Here is a 13,331-nt window from a genome sequence, read left to right as displayed (position 1 = left end):
GGAAGGGGAGGGGGGAAGTGGAGAGGGTAGGGGAAGGGGTGGGTTGGGGGAGTGGAAGGGGTAGGAGAATGGGTAGAGTAGGTAAAAGTTCGAGGGTAGAAGGAGCCAGGAGAAGGGATGGGGAGGGAGGGAGGGACCAGGGAAAGGGGTCCCAGTGGAGCAGGGAGGGAATAGGTCCGGCCTCCAGGTGCAGACGTGGGGAGAGGTACTGACCCACACGGAAGGGGTGTCAGGGCCATGGGCCAGCTGCTTGGGAGTTTTGTTTTTTTTTTTCCAGAGATGAACAGAATACCAGGGATGAAGAAATAAAGATTGGGGAGTGGAAGTGGGGGTTTATGTCAGTAGAGGGCAGAGGGTGGGTCAGGAGGGTGGAGGCTACAGATCTTCTGGTGAGTCCCCAGTGGTCTCTAAGCTGGTTCTTCTACAGCCTAGTAGTAGGGCCTTAGGCTGGCCCTTCTTTGATGCCTTTCTCCTCATTACCCCCACTCCCAACCCCCTCTGCCTGACCACGCTGGCTGCTGCATGGCCTTGGTGGTTAGACATATCCCAGGTGTTTTCTTGGGGTGCTCTGGCTGACCCAACCCTCTCCCCCGCTGCCTCCCCCTGCTGACTGCTCACATGGTGGCAGTATGCTGACCAACCCTCTGCTTGTGTCATCACAGATGAAGTCATGAAGCTGAACCAGGAGCTGAAGAGTCTGAGGTGAGAGACACAGCTCTCCCTGCCCACTGCTACCCACTCCCCTCCACACTGCACTTCCTTCAAGACCTGGAACCCCCTTGGTTCACACGATCCATAGCTGGGAAGAAGGCCCAATCGAGAAAGCTTACACCACCAGTGTGAGGTGTGAGGCCCTGAGTCTGAGCACCCAGCACCCACGTACAAAATGGCTGGGATTAGATGAATTAATATGTCCAGTTCTGGGGGACAGACAGAAATATCCTGGGGCTCACTGGACAGCCTGGTTAGCCCAAACAGTGAGCTTCATGTTCAAGGAGAGACGCTGAACATCTCTGGCCTACACATGCAGCTACACAAGTGAACACACCAGCATGTACACACATGTGTGTGGACATACCAACATGTATGTATGTGAACAAACACGTACACACAACATCCCTACACGTGCACAAAGGAAGCCCATCATGTGTCCGAGGGAAGAGTTTCAGAGGGCCGGGCAGTGGTGGTGCAGGCCTTTAATCCCAGCACTTGGGAGGCAGGGGCAGAGGCAGGTGGATCTCTGTGAGTTTGAGGCCAGGCTGGTCTACGGAGCGAGTTCCAGGACAGCCAGGGCTACACAGAGAAACCCTGTCTGGAAAAACAACAACAACAGCAACAGAAAGAATACAAATAAGATCAGGCAGGAGAGGTGACTCAGCAGCCAGAGCACTTGCAGAACAGGCCTGACAGCTGGAGTTTGATCCCCAGAACCCACATACACACCTCTGACTCCATCCACATGCCTTGGTGTGAGTACTCGTGCATACACATCACACATGCGCACATACACACACAATAAAATAAAATTTAAAAAGAATAAAAATCAAGGGCTGGAGAGATGGCTCAGAGGGTAAGAGCTCTGACTGCTCTTCTGTAGGTCCTGAGTTCAAGTCCCAGCAACCACATGGTGGCTCACAACCATCTGTAATGAGATCTGAGCCTGGTGGTGGTGGCACATGCCTTTAATCCCAGCACTTGGGAGGCAGAGGCAGGTGGATTTCTGAGTTCGAGGCCAGCCTGGTCTACAGAGTGAGTTCCAAGACAGCCAGGGCTATACAGAGAAACCCTGTCTCAAAAAACCAAAATAAAAAGGAAAAAAAAAAAGAAAGAAAGAAAGAAAGGAAGCAGATTGGCCAGACTCAGGTGACCTCTGTCTAAAGTCCACCCTCTCCATCCAGGAGCCAAAAAGAGACTTCTAGCACAGTGCAGGTGAACTCTGGCAGCTCCATGGTGGTCTCCAGCCTACTTGTGCTCACAATGTCACTGTTCCTTCTCGTTTGAGGACTCAATAGTTGGCAGGTGAGGGACTCACCAGGGGACCTCATACCCACAGGGAGCGGGGTCAGGGATGGGGTGGAGAGGTTGTGCATATGGGATATACTTGGGCCCAGAGTGGCCCAGCTCAGGGAGGAGGCATGGCCTGAAGTGGCAGGGGCTGGGTGGCAGTTAACCTTTGGACCTTCCCCTTTTCCTAGGTCACAGCTTTTTGAGATCACTATGGGTCATAGTGGCTCTGGAGGTGTCCTGGCAGCCCTGAGGATGTGGAAACCACTAGGTGGAACCCAGATTGCCTCTTCCATAGTAGAACCTTAGGACTGGGGGAGGGAGTTCTGCTTTATTGCTTTCCACGGTTATTGGGGAGGGGTCCCTTATTTCTGAGTTCTTTGAGCCGGGAAAAATAAAGTAATTTGGAAAGAAAGAGCTTGCTTCTAAGTTGCTAGTGTCACTGGGTACCCGCTTCCCTGCCCTGCTTTCCCACTGTCGGGGGCCATCTTACAAGATAAGGTGGACACAATGTTGCTAATCACACCAGTCTGCTGGAATCCTCATAAAAGAGGGAAGAAGGCACAGGGTGGCGGCTGGCTCTCAGATCTGAATGACGCTCTCCTGCAACAAGTCTGGGCTGGGGTGTCTCCAGTGTTCTCCAGAAGAAACGGGGAGAGAGAGGGAAAGAACGGAGAGAGTAGGGATGCTCACAGGCTCTGGTCTATTGAAGCCTGCTTCCTAGCTTAAAATCACCCATAGTGTGGCTTTAACCCTTGTTTCATGCCTGCCACCCATTTCCTATTGCTAAATAAAAACAAAACCTAGCTTGACTGGAGACATAGAAAAATAGTTTGGTTCAGAGCAAGGTAAACTGACCACGTAGTGAGGCTTGTTCTTGTTTTTGGAAATTCCCTAACCATAGCCTTAGCCCAGGCAGCTTGAATTATGTCTAAACTACTTAAAAAAAAAAAAAAAAAAAAAAAAAAACCTTGGTAACAGGCCAACTACCCTACAGCCCTCCCCACACATGCTTGATGGGCTCATTATGCTTTTTTTCTATATATAAACTGATACCCCAAAACACTAGTGGTTGTAGCTTTTGGCTTCCAAATCTGAGCTATGGCCCTGATCAGTCAGTCTTGGTTCAGTAAACCAGCCCCATTTAACTGATATGGGTGTCAGAGTGGTTTGTGTGGTAGTTCGTAGACCTTAAAAGTTCCAGATAATCCAACAATGGCTGTCTACAACCAGAAGAGCTTTTCTCATTTGTCTGAGAATCTTTCTGCTTATACAGATAGAACAAAACTTCATTAAGCCTCTTACCTACTTCATGTCTGAAACACCATGATTGATTAGCCAGTACCAACAATCCACATGAGTCATGCCACTATAGAATTCACTTTGACTGTGCTGCTCACTACAATACTGTGGTCACCTTGCCTCTGGCCATTCAGAGCTTCCACCCAGCCCCTGCTACCTCAGGGCCAACTAAACCCTTTCATTTAATTCATCCAACTGTGTTGCATGTAGTTTATGCTACCTACCTTTGCTCTGGGATGTGGCCTCGCCACCAGCACTGGCCCAGCTTCCCTTCAATCCTTGGATAAAACACACACATACACACAGTTGTTAATTTTCAACTTGCCATAGGACACAAATTGCTGGGTAGTACTATCTCCCGCCTGGAAAAACATGCCCTTATCAATACTCTGTGTCTTTCACCTGCCCTAAACTTCAGTGGCTAGTCGAATCCCTAACCAACCTCCTGTAGGAATGGCCACAGGCCCTAGTTCCTCCTGAGACTTCACATGGTTGCCTGGTTCTCCTGTCTCCAAAGCATGGAGAACTCTGTCTTCCTTCCTTTGCATCTCCCTGCCTGCCTCTAAGGACAGTTCTGCCTGTCCCTTCCACCCAGCAATTAGCCCATAGCTTTCTTTACTGACAGATCAAGAACCAATTGGGGAACAGGACCGTAGTAGCATCAGAACCTCTCCCTACATGACTAAGTAGCAGAGTCTTGAATCCTTAAGGTCTGGCACAAGGAAAAGGACAACAAAACTCTTAGTGTGCTGGTCAATGCTCACCATTTTTCATCGCTTAGGATTCATGAAGGGCATGCCTTCTGGGCTCTCCCATTGTAGAGGATTAGGTTTGACACAGCATACCCACACAGTGCTCAGCGGTTAAGAGCACTGGCTGCTCTTTCAGAGGTCCTGAGTTCAAGTCCCAGCAACCATATGGTGGCTCACAACCATCTGTAATGAGATCTGATGCCCTCTTCTGGTGTGTCTGAAGAGAGAGACAGTGTAATCCTCATATACATAAAATAAATAAATCTTTAAAAGAAAGAGAGAGAGAAAGAAAGATTTGACACAATGGGATCTGCCCAACTCTCAGGACAACAGAGAAAAAAAGGAGACTCAGTGCAGAGAGAAGGCAGTTTTACCGGGAGAGTTGTACAGAGACAGGGTGCAAAGAGAAAACAAACTAGGCACAGGTAAAGCCAGAAGATTAGAACAGATTGCAACAGTTAGTATTAAGCCAACCAGAACAATTCAGTCAGAGGCCATGAAAGAATTCAGATCAGATCAGTTATCGTAGAAAGAGTTTGAGCCAGACAGCCAAGTTGACCAGTCAGCCAGTGTTTAGAAAGAGCTAGAAAGGGTGAGCTTATTCAGCAGCAAGTCCCAGAGGCTCAGAGGAATGGAGCACAGCAATCAGGCAGTGTCCCTTTTTCCATAGTCTGTATCTAGGCTGCCAGCAGAGGGTGTGGCCCTTCCCACATCAGAGATTCTGATTAGAAGTGGGTTTTCTGCCTGGCAGTGGTGGCGCACACCTTTAATCCCAGCACTTGGGAGGCAGAGGCAGGCAGATTTCTGAGTTTAAGGCCAGCCTGGTCTACAGAGTAAGTTCCAGGACAGCCAGGGCTATACAGAGAAACCCCATCTTGAAAAACCAAAAAGAAAAAAGAAAAAAAAATGAAAAATCCCATGCAGATATGAGCAATCATTTGGGTTTTAAATAATTCCAGATATAGTCAATGTAATAACTGAGAACAGATATTGCACGATTTAACCAGTTTGTGCCAGTTAAGCCTTCCTGAGAGCTCTCTCCCATTCTCTGCTCCAGTCCCCACCCCCTAATCCATGCCTAGCTTTGATCCTGAAGGGGCAACATAAATCCTATTTGTCTCTATGTAAGGACTAGGCCTCATTTCAAAAAAGGCCATGAGGCACCAGAGTCAGGATTAGACATATGTCCCAGAAACTGAGTCATAAGACACACCAGCTCTAAAAACAGACCATAAAATCCACAACAAGATCATAAAACTTCTTCCCAAAAGACAGCCTGGGGATAATCACAAAAATGGGGAAAAATCTTATCTCAGAATGGGCCATCTGTGCTGGGCAGCCCTATTTCATCACATGACTCCTATACTCCTCACATAGAAATGCAGACCACTGACCTCTTGTGACCCCCTAGCACCCACCAATGAAATTTTAGATTACCTGGTCCTTCTAGAGAGTGTCCCCTGTTCCCTATAAGAAAGCCTGTGTGCCTTTATCTGGAGTCGCCATTTTAGGGATTCGTAGACCCCAGCATGCTGGTTGTTTCTGCAGAATAAGTGCTCTGAGTCTGGTGTCTCCCTCTAGCAATTTTCAGACCCTTACAATCTCCCCTCCCTCTCTGGGATATCTCTCTCCACACTCAGCCCTCCAATCCCACACTCCACTCCGTTCACCCCATGCCTGGGATTCTCACATGCATTCCTCTGTCAGCTCTCTTCCTCTACATCCTCCCAGGAAACAGCTATTGTCCTCGCCACTTCCTGCCTGTGGTGTTGAGGTTCACTCTTGCATGTGCCCTCCACTCCACAGTGCCTACTGGAGACAGTGCATCATGAGGGACCTCAAATACCCCTTCACAGGCACCCCTAGGTCTTTTTGAGCCCTGATGCTTACACACAACTCTTTCCAGCCTCGCACACGTTGTGCAGGCTCTTTTAGGTTCCTGGTGCTTGAGCTTTCTCAGGGTCTGAGGCTCAGTCCTGTTTTCTATGTGTCTGTTCTGGGGAATGTCCCCAAGGTCTAACCAGTAGGCCAGCCATATCCCAACCCTTCCTTGGGAGACTCTAGGCAGGGACTGCACGCCTGAGCCACACCCCAGCCCTTCCCTGGTGGGACTGCTCTTTCTCCGGTGTTATTGGATAGAGGCCTGTACTGGCTGGTTTTGTGTGTCAACTTGACACAAGCTGGAGTTATCACAGAGAAAGGAGCTTCAGGTAAGGAAATGCTTCCATGAGATCCAGCTGTGGGGCATTTTCTCAATTTTTGATCGAGGGTGGGAGGGCTCATTGTGGGTGGTATCATCTCTGGGCTGATAGTCTTGAGTTCTATAAGAGAGCAAGCTGAGCAAGCCAGTAAAGAACATCTCTCCATGGCCTCTGTATCAGCTCCTGCCTCCTGACCTGCTTGAGTTCCAGTCCTGACTTCCTTTGGTGATGAATAGCAATGTGGAAGTATAAGCTGAATTAAACCCTTTCCTTCCCAACTTGCTTCTTTTTTGGGGGGGGGAGGGGATTCGAGACGGGGGATTCTCTGTGTAGCCCTGGCTGTCCCGAACTCACTCTGTAGATCAGGCTGGCCTCGAACTCAGAAATTCGCCTGCCTCTGCCTCCCAAGTGCTGGGATTAAAGGCGTCCGCCACCACCGCCCGGCTATAGATTTCTTGTGGTGAACTTTGGAATGGCACAAGTAGGGGATCAGGCCACCACCGCCCGGCTATAGATTTCTTGTGGTGAACTTTGGAATGGCACAAGTAGGGGATCAGGCCTCATAGCCTGAAAGTTAAGGCGGAGGCGGGGCGGGGCGGGGGCGGGGCCTTCCTCCCTTGCAGATGTTCTGCAGAACTGTTTTCTTAGTAGTACGTGTTTACAGCCTGCTCCTTCCTCTCTGGGTGTTATCTGGGACCTTTTCCTTCCAAGGGGTTTATTGGCTTAAGAAAGGTGAGCGCAGGACTTGTTTTTGTTGTATTTGGGTCACTCAATCTGTCCCCTTCACACTGGGGATCCTGGAGACTAAAGAGGAACTGGACTAGGAAGCCAACTGCACAGTGGTTGACCTCTCTCTGTCTCTCTGTCTCTGTCTCTCTCTTTCTCTCTTTCTCTCTCTCTTTCTCTCTCTCTCTCTCTCTCTCTCTCTCTCTCTCTCACACACACACACACACACACACACACACACACACACACACACACACACCCTGATCTGAGGAAGCACTGGGCTTGTGTAGGTGCCTCAGCTGACCAGGCAGAGAGGCCTCCCCTGGCTCTTGGGAGTTAAGCAAACCATGACTTCTGCTGTCTTGGGTTCCTGGAAAATCCCCATGTGTCACTTTCCTCCTTCCCTGCCCCCAGTCTCAATACCGGAAGTGGCTGATGATGGCCACTTGTTAACCTGTGCCCTATTTTGGAGGGAAAACTCTCTTTCTTTCTTTTTTTTTTTTCACTTTTACCCTGGGCCTGAACCTCAAAGTTGTGCCCCACTTGGTGGTTGAAGGCTGGAGGTGGGGACTCCAGAGGGAATCAGCTGTGCTGTGTGTCTCTGGCTTGGGGCACAGCCTCTCTGGGCCTGATTTCTCATTTTCCTTTTCGCCTTCCTTTTCCTTCCTTCAAGTTTTTTTGCCCCCACCCCCACCCCCATCATCCCCTCCTCATCTTTTTTGTTGTTGTGAGGACAGGGCTATGACTCGCTTACTGACCAGGAAACCCTGGCCTCACCAAGGGAGGCCACTGAGGAGAAGCAGCCAGAGCAGAGTGCGGTTTGAGCTGTAGGGGCCCTGTAGAGGCCCGTCCCTAGCGGGTCCATCTGCAGGTGAGAGCATCATGGAACTACCGGTTCCACCCCTGGGGGTCCAGTCAAGTCAACCTCCTTCCCTCTCTACACCAGCCTAGCAAGCCGGTGACCAGGACCTTTCTCCCAGTGTTTTCTCAAACATTGGCCCCTTCTGAGACGAGGGAGGCCTGAAGGAGTAGGTGGCCCAGGAAGCGACGCCTACTTCAGCCGCAGGGTCAAGAGGTGTAACCGGCTGACTGTGGCTGCTTGTTCTAGCGCCATTTGAGTTAGAACTGGAGCAGTCTCCCAGCCTAATTCCATATTTCTGTGTAGCTTAATATTTTTATTTTGTTTTTGCTTTTGCTTTTTTCAGACTAAGCTAAAGATTCCCCTACCTCTACCTCCCAAGTGCTGGGCTCAGAGGCATCCACCTGGCCTTAACAACTTAGAGCACATTTACTGTAAACGCATTCTACTTATATTCTAATCAGTGTTATACCTCAGCAGCTGGTCTCCTGTAGCCCAGGCTGGCCTCTAGCTGCATCCCTTCCCCCTTCCACAGGCGTGTGCTACCACACACAACTTCCATTTCATTAACTGAATGTGGGGCACACAGCAAGTCCTCATACTGTGTGCTGGGCCTGTGCAACCACAGAGTACAAGAGGAAACAAAATGTGAGGCTTTGCTTTTTAGGGGCTCAGTTGGAATGTGGGGACAGCCAGGGAAGAAGACTCCGGTAAAATGAAGGTGGGCTCCCAATGTCTGATGACCTGAAGTGTCCCAGGACCCTCAAGTCGGAGAGAAAGATAAGTTGCATTCTGACCTAGAGAGGACTGCCACCCACCCCCACCACCCTGCATTCTTCCTAGCCATACACAAAATAAATTAAATGCAGTTTTAAAACCCCAACTTTTAAAAAGTTGTATCCCAGCCAGGCGGCGGCGGTGGCGGTGGCGGCGGCGGCGCACGCCTTTAATCCCAGCACTTGGGAGGCAGAGGCAAGTAGATTTCTGAGTTCAAGGCCAGCCTGGTCTGCAGAGTGAGTTCCAAGACAGCCAGAGCTATACAGAGAAACCCTGTCTTGAAAAAAAAAAAAAAAAAAAAAAGTTGTACCCCATGCAATGGGAGCCTTCTATCCCATTGGCATGGAATGAATGCCCACTGGAGACTGAGCATAACCAGTGTGGAGACTTTCTTACCTACCCTCTCAGCTACCAGCCTCAGTTTTCCTCATCAACAGAACCGGCTCACCTGCCCCCCTATCTTTCCTAACTCGATTTGGTTTTTGGAGTTCTTCCCTATGGGCTCCTGACTCTCACCAGTCACTGAGGTCAGGGAAACCTGGGGCTCGGAGGGGTCCGGTGAAGGCCCCCCCCCCCCAGTCCATTCCTAGAGTGCTCACATCTGACTGGAGACTGAGATTCCTGCTCACCCCTCCCCATCCCTCGAGAAGCCGCCGACGGACGGGGCGGAACCGTGGGTGTCCCTGGAACCCCAAGGTGCCAATTAAGTGCTAGTGGCCCTTCTGGGGTCAGAGCTTCGGCGGGATGGCAGAGTCAGGCCCGGAGCCGGGGCACGCATGGCGACTGCTGGCCCTGTGCGGGGCTGCGGTGTTCCTGGCGGCGGCTGCCGCTGGAGGGGCGCTGGTGGCCTGGAATCTGGCGGCCTCGACGGCCCGGGGTCCCCGTTGCCCAGAATCTGAGCAGATGAACGCCACGGTGCGGCCCCCAGACTCCGCACTCGAGATCGAGGAACTGCGGCGGCGGCTGGCAGAGGCTGAGCAAGCCCAGGAGAACCTGGTCTGGCGGCTGCAGCGCGCAGAGGGCGACAGGAGAGAGTTGGAGGCTGCGCTCAAGGACTGTAAAGACAGCCAGGTAGGGACAGGGGAAAGCTAGAAGTTCCACAGAGAGCCTGCTTGTCCATCTCTAGGGCCAGCTCTCCAACGGCTGGAGAGGAAGTACAGGACCACCTCAGTTTCCCCTATCTTTTATAATGTCAGTTTTTCTTGGAGTCTAACTTCTGATCCATGATGCCGCTTGTCCCTGCTGTTGAACACAAGGAAAAGCCCCTTGAGCTTTGTGAGATCCTGTGCTGGATCTCTCTGTGCTGCCTCACCCCACTCCAGGCTCCATCAGTCCTATTTTGAGAGAGAGAAAGAGAGCGAGACACTATGTCACCTGTAATTAGGAGACTAAAGTTGGCCTCTTAGGGTGGTACCGGCGGGACCTCCCTTTTCCTGGGTCACCCACTCAGACTCTTAACCCTCTTGATCCTACAGCCTCACAAGACCGAGTGCTCAAAACCCAGTCATTGGCAGCATGGTGTCACACTGCTGTCTTCGGAGCACGCAGGCGTTCAAACTCTTCCTCTGCAGCCTGGAGTGGTAGAGGCCAGCCTGGGCTGCAGAAGGTCCTATCACAACACGAAACAAGTCAAAACGTGGCGACTTACAATTATTAAACGATGGCTGTGTGCCTTTCTGTGTCTGACCCAGCAGAGTTTGTACATCTAATTTCTTTGGTTAGCACTGTTCTGTGAGAGAAACACAAGACTTAAAGGAACCTTGTATCTTAGAGCCACGCCCCCTAGCCCCTCACCGGGGGATTCCAGAGAGGGGCTCCACCCCTGAGCCACACCCCTAGCCCTCTTTTTACTTTTTTACTTCAATTTTGAGATGGGATCCGACTAAGGTGCCCAGCATGTCCTAGAACTCAGGCTGTGACCGTGCCTGGCTGGAACTCCTGATCCTTCAGCCTCCACCTCCCAAGTGCAGGGGTGACTGGAGTATTCATTCTGCCGTGTCCAGATGACGTCTGTATTTTAAATCTCAAAATGTCAGGGCAAGCTGAGGCACAAAAACCACAGCTCTGGGGCTGGCGAGATGGTTCAGCGGGTAAGAGCACTGACTGCTCTTCCGAAGGTCCTGAGTTCGGATCCCAGCAACCACATGGTGGCTCACAACCACCTGTAATGAGATTGGTCGCCCTCTTCTGGTTCGTCTAAAGACAGCTATAGTGAAGTGAAGTGGGGCGGGACCGGAGCAAGCAGGGCCGGCAGAGGTCCTAAGTTCAATTCTCAGCAGCCACACACATCATGGCTCATGGCCATCCGTACAGCTACAGTGTACTCATATACATAAAAACAAATAAAATAAATCTTTAAAAAAAAAAAAAAAACCACAGATCTGAGTACAGCTTGGGGTATAAAACATCAGGGCTCTAATCCCAATTTAGGAACATCAGAATGGCCTCTATCTGCTCTCAGCCTGCCGGGCAGCGGCGGAGGTCACAACTGCCTACCCAGGGTACACATTGTAACTGCCCTGCCTGCTGAGAGATGCTTCAAGGAAGCCAGGTCTCTTTTAAGAGAGGGACCACTGTGAGCCTTGGAATACCGGACATTGTCACCAATCAAATCTGCCTGAGCTGGTGCCAAGTCTTAGATGGAGTCCATAAGCATTCTCTGCTTTTCAGAGTCTAGGTGGAACTCAGTGAGCTCCCTCTCTGACCCTTCTTCCCGCCCCCCCCCCCTTGTCTGCAGAGTCGGCTTCAGACCCAACTGAAGGCCCTGAAGATTGAGATGGACCAGGCCAAAGTTCGAGGCACGCAGATGGGGCTGGAGAACGGAATGCTGACAGGTGGGCTGGGATGGCAGGGGATGGGTCTTAGGGAGGGAGAGGTTGCAAATGATTCGCTCAGTGCATGGGCCTGCAAGCACCGTGCAAATCATCTAAAAAAGACATTTAAAAGAACCCAAGTACAACCTGCAAGGGCAAGAAAATAGAAATAGGCCTGCAAAAGACTTGAAAATAACACAAACCAGGCTTCGGCTATGACTCAACAGGTAGAGAGTTTGCCTAGCATGCATGGAGCCCTAGGTTCAGATCAGCATGCATAAACCAGGCCTGGTGGTATGCTGTCACACCAGGATCTAGAAGGCTGAAACAGGAGGATATCTGTGAGTTGAGGTCACCCTGGGCTACATGAGACTTTGTCTCCAAAAAGCAATAAAACGATGATGATGCCAACGACGACGATAAAGAAGATATAAAGTCCCTATATATATATGTATATATATATATATATGTATGTTTTTTCAAGACAGGGTTTCTCTGTGTAGCCCTGGCTGTCCTGGAACTCACTCTGTTGACCAGGCTGACCTCAAACTCAGAAATCCACCTGCCTCTGCCTCCCAAGTGCTGGGATTAAAGGCGTGTGCCTCCCAAGTGCTGGGATTAAAGGCGTGCACCAACCACCGCCGGGTTAAGTCATGTATATTTTAAGTTAAGCATGCACATGATCCACAGACTCGGTTACTCTGTCCCCTGCAGAAGCCTTGGTGCGCTGGGAGGCGACAGCCACTGAGTCCAAGCAACAGCTGGAAGAGGCGCTGCAGCGCGCAGGCACAGCAGAGGCAGACAGCGAGGCTTGTGTTAGCCGCGAGGTGGCGCTGAGGAAGCACATGTGAGTTAAAGGACGAGTCGTACAGGGCCGCTGGCCAATGACTATGTAGAATGTAGTTCTTTCGGCCAATCAGTATTTAGGGGCGTGGCTTAAGTATAACCCTCTGTAGGTGGGGAAGGGAGGATTGCCACATGGGCGGGTCTTGGAGATGAAGTTGAAAGTAGCGTGGGATGGTGAGAGCGTAGGTTGTCGGGGGCTGAGGGTCCCTAGGGTGTCACTTGGGGAATAGACGTGGGGCTCCAGGAAAGGAGAAGCGGGGAGAAAATACAAGTTTGCAAGGAAAAGGAGTATGGAAGGAGAGGGTCAGTGAGGATATTCCAGGGGAGGGACCGGAGTCCCTGGGGAGGGGTTTCTAGGATGTCAGAGTTTGGAAGGGCATGGGGAGCCCTGAAGGTGTAACTCCCGAGATGGACACAGTGACGGGGTGTTAGGAGCTCATAGTACCTCCTTTCTGTAGTTACGCCCTGGAAGCTGAGCTCAGCACCCTGCGGAAAGAGTCACGCCCCCGACCCCGCTCGGGATCTAGGACCAAGCCCAGCATCCGCTACCGCCCGAGGTCTGGATCCACTAAGGGATGCAGGAGGCCACCTGGAGATCCTCAGTAGGATCCTCATGGAAGTCTGGGGCCAAGACAGTCAGATGTGTGAGAGGCGTGGCTCACAACGTCCAGGAGCAACTTTGGCTAGGTGGCAGCACACAGATTCAACCGACCTCCCCAAGAACACCCAGTGCTAGATCACCACATAGGGAAACTGAGGCTCATTTGTTCAGACCCTGATGTCCCTGGTAATCGAGACACGGCTTTTATCTCATAGTCAAGGCTGGACTCATCCAGTTGGAGCACGCAGAACTCCAGGTGGGATTTCAACAGAACCGAGGTACGAGAGAATGAGGCTTACAAATTCTAAGAAGAAACCTTGAGGCTCAGGGGCTAGATGAAGATGCCTGGAGTCTAGAAAGCCATCTATTCTGGAGGAGATGGCCACGGGACAAGAAAAGACAGCACAGAGAGGGGACCTGGCTGGGTCACACAACAGGAAAAGGGACTCA

The 13,331-nt window shown here is 51.0% G+C and overlaps 2 protein-coding genes across 2 annotated transcripts in view; both read left to right on the top strand.

Annotated features, from left to right (window-relative positions):
* Window positions 1-2,419, top strand: part of Bst2 (bone marrow stromal cell antigen 2) — a 4,021-nt gene extending 1,602 nt beyond the window's left edge. Inside the window, exons 3-5 of the mRNA XM_031342983.1 lie at window positions 663-702; window positions 1,899-2,019; window positions 2,196-2,419. Coding sequence (XP_031198843.1) covers window positions 663-702; window positions 1,899-2,001 — 143 coding nt within the window. The 3' untranslated portion in view covers window positions 2,002-2,019; window positions 2,196-2,419. The remainder of the gene's footprint in view (window positions 1-662; window positions 703-1,898; window positions 2,020-2,195) is intronic.
* Window positions 2,420-9,190: 6,771 nt separating this feature from the next.
* On the top strand, window positions 9,191-13,331 carry Ccdc194 (coiled-coil domain containing 194). The gene is made up of 4 exons (XM_031342982.1): window positions 9,191-9,692; window positions 11,359-11,455; window positions 12,149-12,281; window positions 12,739-13,331. The coding sequence occupies exons 1-4, from the start codon at window positions 9,366-9,368 to the stop codon at window positions 12,884-12,886; spliced, it is 705 nt and encodes a 234-aa protein (XP_031198842.1). The 5' UTR covers window positions 9,191-9,365; the 3' UTR covers window positions 12,887-13,331.

The sequence above is a fragment of the Mastomys coucha genome, unplaced genomic scaffold (assembly GCF_008632895.1).
Source record: "Mastomys coucha isolate ucsf_1 unplaced genomic scaffold, UCSF_Mcou_1 pScaffold22, whole genome shotgun sequence".
Taxonomy (NCBI): domain Eukaryota; kingdom Metazoa; phylum Chordata; class Mammalia; order Rodentia; family Muridae; genus Mastomys; species Mastomys coucha.
Note: the sequence above shows the minus strand (reverse complement) of the source record. Positions and strands in the feature narration are given on the sequence as shown.

Coding starts and splice junctions, on each gene's coding strand:
- Ccdc194 (XM_031342982.1), top strand. CDS start 9,366: ATGGCAGAGTCAGGCCCGGAGCCGGGGCACGCATGGCGACTGCTGGCC. Junction 11,456..12,148: donor GGAGAACGGAATGCTGACAG/GTGGGCTGGGAT, acceptor TGTCCCCTGCAG/AAGCCTTGGTGCGCTGGGAG. Junction 12,282..12,738: donor GTGGCGCTGAGGAAGCACAT/GTGAGTTAAAGG, acceptor TCCTTTCTGTAG/TTACGCCCTGGAAGCTGAGC.